The sequence below is a fragment of the Gracilinanus agilis genome, chromosome 2 (assembly GCF_016433145.1).
Source record: "Gracilinanus agilis isolate LMUSP501 chromosome 2, AgileGrace, whole genome shotgun sequence".
Lineage (NCBI taxonomy): Eukaryota > Metazoa > Chordata > Mammalia > Didelphimorphia > Didelphidae > Gracilinanus > Gracilinanus agilis.
Genome location: NC_058131.1, coordinates 266,222,232 through 266,229,670, shown reverse-complemented (window position 1 = coordinate 266,229,670; position 7,439 = coordinate 266,222,232). Strand labels below are relative to the sequence as shown.

The window sequence follows — 7,439 nt, the reverse complement described above, 5'->3', positions numbered from 1 at the left end:
CCGGGCCTCCCAGGGGCCGGGGCCGACCCCGCCTTCCGCCTCAGCAGCGACTCGTCCACTAGCACAGTGTAGACAGCGTTGCCTGCAGGGCCCGGTCCGGGGGCCGCGGTCGGTGCAGGCTTGCAGGGCGGCAGAACCCCGCAACACAGCCCCCGGCCCGGGGGACAGTCCGGGCAGCCTAGTGCGGCTGCAGCCGTCAGGCCCGGGGGCGGGGAGCAGATCCGACTACCAGCCGCCACAGCCCGCTGGGACTCCATGGAGTGGGGCCCCGGGCCGGCTCCGGGCCGCAGTGCCAGGGGAGGGGGCGGCTTGCCACGGCCTGCCCGCACTGTGCACCCCACTCCCCTGTGTCCGTCCCGGCCGGCAGGCCGGCGAAGCCCCTAGCCCTGGAACCGGGCCGGGTGGCTAGCTCCGCCGCGCTCCCGGGTCTGCAACAAGGGGGACCACGCCCCCCTCGCGCGCCCGCTCTCTAGCTCTCCCTAGCTGCGCGTGCAGCCCACCTCCCCTCCCCCTGCCGTGCGCTCCCATTGGTCAGCGCGCTGTATCAACATTCCGAGATGGAACGTGGCCCGGAGCCGGCTCACTCTCTCATTGGCCCGGGTGTTGGGGGCGAGGGGGAGAGAACGAAGTATAGAGCTGCACTCGGTCCTTCCCCACCCCGCCCTCACTCCGCGCTCCCGCCTCCGGCTACAGTCTAGAGCCGAGAGTCCGGCTCCCGGCCGGTGTTCAGTGGGGAGGAGCCAGGCCCGGAAGGGAGAGAGCGGGAAGGGCGGGAGTCCCGAGTCCGAATCAAAGCAAGGATCCTCAGTAGGAGGAAGGCTGTTGGAGCGCGGATTCCTGGTTTAGGAGATTGAGAGGATCAACATTCAACACCCCCATACTCCCCACAGCACACAGACGCTAGGTTGGTCGGGTTTAACCTAATGTGCCAAAATCGTTATATATGAAGGGACTACGAGACCTTTAAGAAACAGATTTCCCTCCGTGCCACCGGGCCTTCCTGGCTCAGAGCCCGGGCACAAGCTGGGACAACCAGCTGGCCCTTCCAGGCCCGCGTTAGAGGTGCGTCTAGAGGCCATAGCTGCCCTTAATCCCCGCCCCGTTCCGCCCCTCCGCTCCTTCTCTGAGATCTCCCAGCACCCACATGGCCAGTTTTGGAGCGAGATTGCTGAGCTTCTCACCCTGGATGATAGGATTTCGGAGCGTGCTTGTCCCACCAAAGAATTTTTAAATTGGCACATAGAGTCTCAGACCCGGCTGTTTGGAAGAATTGTTCCGAATCCCCTGCCCTCCCCCGGCAACCCGTTGGCTTGCCTCGCCTTAGTCTCTTTCCAATACTGCCGCGGAACCCGGAGAATCTGAGTCTTTTAATTCCTCCCCCTCCCCCCAAAGTCGGGACCTGATTCCAAGATTGCTTCGTGGTATAGATCTCTGGGAGAGGAATGAGGAAACTGGAACACTGATTTTAAACACTAAAGCAGTAGCAATACTCTACTCACTGGCCTTGTAGACCTCTGGGCAAGATAGGGCATATGGGTGGGGCCTTGGAGATGAAAAGGAGGCCTTTGTAGTTGGGGCTGATGAGCACACATGGCTCCCCATTCCTGTGTTTCTCAGGATTTAAGATCCTGTGGTTCAGCATGAAGTACGGTCTCCATCCCAGTGTCCCTTCTGTCTTCTCTTTATACTAGGGCCAACCCTGCTCACTATACAGGTTAATTTTTAACCTCCAGTTATGTAACTTCGGGGGCTGGGCGGACTTAGGGAATCCCATGCTCCCTGGTCTTCTCTCTCCAACAGCCAAAGTCCACCAACCCACCAGAGAATCATTCCTGCTAGAGGTCGGTCCCCAACCCTTCAGCTCTGGGACCAAGAGGCCTCTCAGTTCGTGGCTTCAAGCTTTTCAAGCACAGGAAGTTTGTTAGCAAATCCATGAGGAACCAAAAATCTTATTCCAAAAGTTGATATTTTCCCTGTGTTCCACTTTGTTTCCTCATGAATTTCCTGAATGAGGGCCTCCATATTCCTTCTCTACTTACCTTGTCTCATCTTTTCCCCAAACCTTCCCTAACATCCACCCAAAAAGATATTCTCTGAACTGCCATAGCATTGTTTGGTTCATAAACATTAGCAATCAGTTTCCCAGACTCTGTCCTCTCTTAGATTGCACCTCATCTCTGGGTCCCATAGTCTTCAAATACAGGGGTTTGTGTCCAAGAAGCACTCGGGGAGAAACAGAAGCCTAAGGAAAGAAAGCCTGAACATGGCAGGGAAGAAGAGGGACAGATTGAAAAGTTCCCAACCTTGGACTGCCTCCCCTCTTGTCCTTCCACCCCAATTCCAGGATCATAGGCATACACCCACAAATGGACTCCTTTAGCCTTTATTTTTTCCCCTCATTTTCATAAACCTTCAGAAGGTCTATGAGTCTGTGCTCTACCAAGTAATCCTGGAAGGGCTACCTTTCCAAGCCCCTCCATTTCGCTGATGCTCTCATAAAAATTCTCAGTGGGCCCATTTCCTGTCTTCCTGCCCCAGGTGGGGCTGTTAGTCCTGTAGGAGGAATTTGTGGCTGGACTCTGGCTCTGTTCATCTTCAGCCTCCACTAGCAGAGCCTGAGTATTTCTGTCCAATTGGTTACAGGGAGCTCTGTTCCAGGTGGCTTCCAAGGGTTTTCGGCCTAGCTTGCTGATTTTGGAATACAGGACCTCCACCTGGGGAAAAATTCAGAAAGTGCCCTGCACTGCTCCTGGATACCAGTGAAGATCCTGACATCTTGGCAGTCTGAATCTCAATTTGGGGATGGGGTGGGGAAGAGGAGAAATTTGGAACCAAAAGGGGAGTTACTCTAGAACCATCCTGACCCACACAATGCCTCTTCTTCCCAAGGAAAAGCCCTGCCAATATGCCTCTAGACTCACTTTACCTCAGTTGCTATTCCAGTTTGCTGGGCTCCTCTCTCCAGAGGGATTGAATCACTGGGACTTGGCAGACTGGGTCCCACCTCAGCCCCTTTCTTGATCTTCCGTACGTAGGCATACTCTGCTATCACTGACTTCTCTGAAATCATGGGCTGTTCCCCTCCACACTGTGTCATAGGAGGAACTCTTGGGACTGCTGCCAGCCTCACATTGGAATAGGTAGACTCAATGGCCAAGAAGTCTAAAGCAAGAGGAGGCTGAGGTAGTTCACGGTGAATAAGGACAGGAGGCACTGTAGTCATCTGAACATCAGCCCTGATTCCTCCTGGCCACCGTGGGTATAGGAGGTCAATGCTGATAGGACGCTGGGCTAAGGAGAAAGAACAGCAAATTGGGAGAGAAACAGTGGGACCCGGCCTGGGGAGAAGGAAGCAAGGGGAGAAGATAGAATCTTGGTCTCTTAGGGTTAGGAATAAAGCCAAAGATAGGGAGTCACAGCTGGAACAAATTAGGGAGCAGGCCAGCACCCTAGATCTAGTAAGATGTGAAACAGCTGCAGAGATGGTTTCTGGACTTAGGAATGAGAGGCAAGGAATCCCTCACCTTTACTGTTCCTGGTGCCTCGGTTGAGTTCATGCAGTTTGGAGTCCGACTTGCTGAGTGAACGGAGCTTCGTCTGTCTCAGTAATGACTAGGGGTGAGGGAAGGGAAATCTAATGAATACTTCCTCCACTCCCAAATATGAGCCCCATTCCTGAGGCCCAAAGCCTATGTAAAGGGTGGGGGGCATCACACTAGTGTTATCCCACCTAAAGTCACTCACCTCATCCACTACCTTTAGCCCAGACTGCTGCCTTCTTTTACCATTCCTGGAGGATAGGAGAGGGGAAGGGAAAGGGGGTTAGTCTTTGGTGATGGGTAGTGTCAGGCCCTGAGTGGGAGGGGTTTACTCACCATTGGCCAAGACCCCAAGTAACCACAGATTTCCACCTCCAGGCTCACTTGTCACTCGAAGAGGGGGGCTGAGAAACTGAGCCAGCATTCTTCTCTCTGATGTCTCTCTTATAGATGTGTATTAAATTTGCAAGTTTGTACAGCACTTTCCTCAATCCTATGAGCTGTCACAAGCATTATCTCCATTTTTCAAATGAGGAAACTACTAAGGCTCTGAGCAAGTAAGTGACTTGTCTGGATTGATGCAGTGAGTTGACTATCAAATTCAGGATTTGAATCTAGGTCTCTCAAAGATTCATTCTACTACATGATGCTGCCTCTAAAATGAAAACTTCCAACCCACTCATTTTACTGAGGAGGAAACCGAGGTACAGAGAAAGGAAATGACTTGCCCAGAGTCATGTGGAAAGTTATAGAATCACCACTTTCTATTTTGCTTCATCTTGCATACTTCCTGTCACACAACAGAGCCTTCATTACTTTGGTGTTTAGGAATAGGAGAAAGACCAAATTCCTCAACTTGTCATGATTCACCAGTCTGGCTCATCTGACTCTGTTCCAGAATATACATTTTATATGTCCATTAGCTCTTTCTTCCTTTCTTTTTTCCCTCTCTCCCCATTTTGTTCTATAGATCTATATTACAATTCCTATTTCTAAGTTGTTTTGTGAATCTATAAAGTGGTAAGGTAGGACATGAAGTCACAGTATTTTGAGTTGGAAAAACCCTTAGCAGCCATCTAGTCTGACTCTTCATTTTACAGAAAAGGAAACTGACTGTAGAATGTTAATCTAAATCCCACTTTTTAATGGATGAGGGACCTGAGGCCAGTGGGAGGGTGGAGGGAGGGAAGTGGCTTTGATGTTAAGTTCATTGTTCCTTCTCCTACATCATTTCTTCTCTACTACACACTTTCTTTCCTCACTCCTGCTCTGGATAAGTCGTCCTTCAGGACCAATTCAAGTCACATCTCTGTCCCTGGAGATAGATTGGGGGCAGACCCCCCTCAGCTCATGCTGCTCTCCACTTCCTCAACCAAAGCAAAGCTGTCTTCTTCTGTACACTGTACCCCACATTTAGCACCTTATTCTCTTGCTTCCTCAACAATCTTGCTCCCCAGGCAGCCTGTGAACTCCTCCCTAACCCAGAAAGGGCCCCATGTTTGATGAATCAAACATCCATGCTGGAATGGAGGAGCCATTTTGAACAGTGCATGACAAAGGGACAGACATACCTGTGGCAGGTGGTGCACAAGGCACAAAGCATAATTCCCAAGGCCAGGGAGCTCAGGACCCAAAGGGCTGGAGGGACTTGGGGCTGGGGGACAGCCTGAACCACTGCCATGCAGGGAGCTGTTATTCTCTGGGAGACTGGCCTGTGAAGAAGGGGCCAGGTCAGGAAGTATGGTGTGGTTATAAAAGAACTAGAAAATCCTAGTTTGAATCTCCGAAGGGCATGATCTGCTCCCCACCCCCTCCAAAAGCAGACGGTGGGATGATGAGGGAGGGGATGCTCTGACTCAGCGAACAGGAAACCAAAAAGCTTCTCAGGCCCCCTCCCCCACTGTCTATGGCGTCTGATGTAGATGAGATGCTCATAGTGTCTGAGCTGGTGCCTCAAAGAGCTCTCCTTACTGATCCACACGACTTCCACTTAGGTGCAAGCGCCTGTCCATCACATGAGGTGTTCCCAGCTTGGGAAAACTCTGGTTCGGTTTAGCCTAGCTGTGTGCCTGAGCTACACATCCATCTTTCTCCCCAAGGCTTCTCCCCATGGCAGGGTCCCCTCCTACACCAAGCTTCACCAAAGCTCCTGGAATCTTAGGGGAGAGGAGGGGCAGTGAGAATGGCTTTCAACTCAATGGCCCATTGAAAGAGCCTCCTTCCCCCCACCCCATTAACTCTGCTGGGAAGATTTCAAGCCCTACTGACCTGATATCAGTTGTGGTTTCACCCTAAACCACAGACAAGCACCCTCTACTGACCCCACAAACCACAAAACCTGTAAACCATACAGAGGTGAGGGTGATTCTATCAAAGTTCACCAAGTTCAGCCCTACTATTCCCAGAATCTGATTTACTTTTTTTAGTTAAGGAGAGTGGGGGAGCAAAGGGAGAAATGGTGGTAGTGGGAGAAGTGGGAAGTAAAGTGAGTTAACTATAGCAGCCAGTGTGTGAATTGCGTAGCTGGAGCATTTCTGATGGGATTTTACTTTAGAAGTCCAATGGTGAAGCCTTGAAAGCCATCAGCTGCTGCCACCATTAAGCCCAAGAGCTAGAAAAGGAGGGAAACTACCCACCCTCTCTCCATCCTTCAAAATGCCTTAGTGACTTCAGAACTCTGAGGCCTGAAAGCTACACATAAAGGGGAGAAGAAAAAATGGATCTTTTGCAGGGATGGAGAAAAGCATCAGTGGGGATCAAGGAGGGGATCTGCAGTGGAGGATCTTTCTTAGTTTTAGTTTTGGAGCCCCAACCCAAAGCAGCTACAGAACCCTCTGCTTTTTGTTTCCTAATGGAGTATCTCATCCTCATAAGGCTTAAGAAGTCCTTCAAAGGCTTCTGATGAGGGTGGAAATGGGGTTCTTCCTCCTAGATCCCAGTGGGGACATGGTATTTTCTTTTGTGTCGAACTCCAGAAAGCAAGTCTCTAGAACAGGGTTCCTAATGTGGGGTGAGTGGCCTGATAAAGAACAGAGCCCAGAAGTGTAGTATGGGCCCAGCAAATGGCTGTATTTGAAGAAATCTCCCAATAAGCTCCAAATAGATTGTTTCAACTGTCCCCAAAGTTGGTAAGGTTATCTCTGCTTTTTTCCCTCCCTACCATTAGAGAGGTTGGCTTTGCTACCTACCCATGTATTTGGGCTTGTGAAGAGCATTTAGCCAAGTTAATCCAAAAGTTCATCAGATACCAATAGAATGGCACCTATGCCAAGAGCATTAACTTCTAATTGTCTTCTTTCTAAGCCTGGAGGATAGCTGGGACTGGTTCACTTGGATCTCACACCCCTTTGCTTTCCAATGGCTCCAGAGGCCTTTTTACGTGGAACCCAAGAAGCCTATATGGCACTTACTTCCAGTAAACTCTGCCGGTCTCTGCCTTCAGGCTCACAGCCCACACGATCACTGGTGTTGCTTCTGCTGCCACTAGGCTTTCTGCCTCTTCACTCGGTTGGATGGTGGCTCTGGACCAGCCCCAGGACAGCTCCAGCATGTCTTCTAGAGTGGCAGCTCCTTTTGTTCAGCCCCCACCCTTTAGCACCAAGAGCTCATTTCCTGGCCCTTGCCTAGCACATCTCCCCACCCAACCCTTCATGTAGTTTCTAAACCTCTATCACCTACCCCCACATTATGTAGTCTGTAGGGACCTAGCAAAGTACTCCTCCCTCTGCTGGCACAATGGAACATTTCAGCCCAGAACCCTTGGCCCCACCATTCAATATTAAACTCAATGAATTCTGTGCAGTAAACCAAAGGCCAATAGCCAAGTCACCACTCACCTTGCACACTGGCCACTTGTGTGCAGAATTATAGCCAATTCAAAGGTGAACCATCTATTGCCTA

The 7,439-nt window shown here is 51.0% G+C and overlaps 1 protein-coding gene across 2 annotated transcripts; it reads right to left on the bottom strand.

The window, feature by feature from the left end:
* Positions 1-2,374: 2,374 nt before the first annotated feature.
* On the bottom strand, positions 2,375-7,125 carry LIME1 (Lck interacting transmembrane adaptor 1). Of its 2 annotated transcripts, none has more exons than XM_044661177.1 (6): positions 6,950-7,125; positions 5,111-5,251; positions 3,745-3,790; positions 3,525-3,612; positions 2,927-3,291; positions 2,375-2,714 (listed from the first exon to the last, which is right to left on the bottom strand). In XM_044661177.1, the coding sequence occupies exons 1-6, from the start codon at positions 7,087-7,089 to the stop codon at positions 2,403-2,405; spliced, it is 1,092 nt and encodes a 363-aa protein (XP_044517112.1). In that variant the 5' UTR covers positions 7,090-7,125; the 3' UTR covers positions 2,375-2,402. The 2 variants fall into 2 exon arrangements, with proteins under 2 accessions (XP_044517112.1, XP_044517113.1); XM_044661178.1 differs by having other exon boundaries at positions 2,927-3,162.
* Positions 7,126-7,439: the final 314 nt, after the last annotated feature.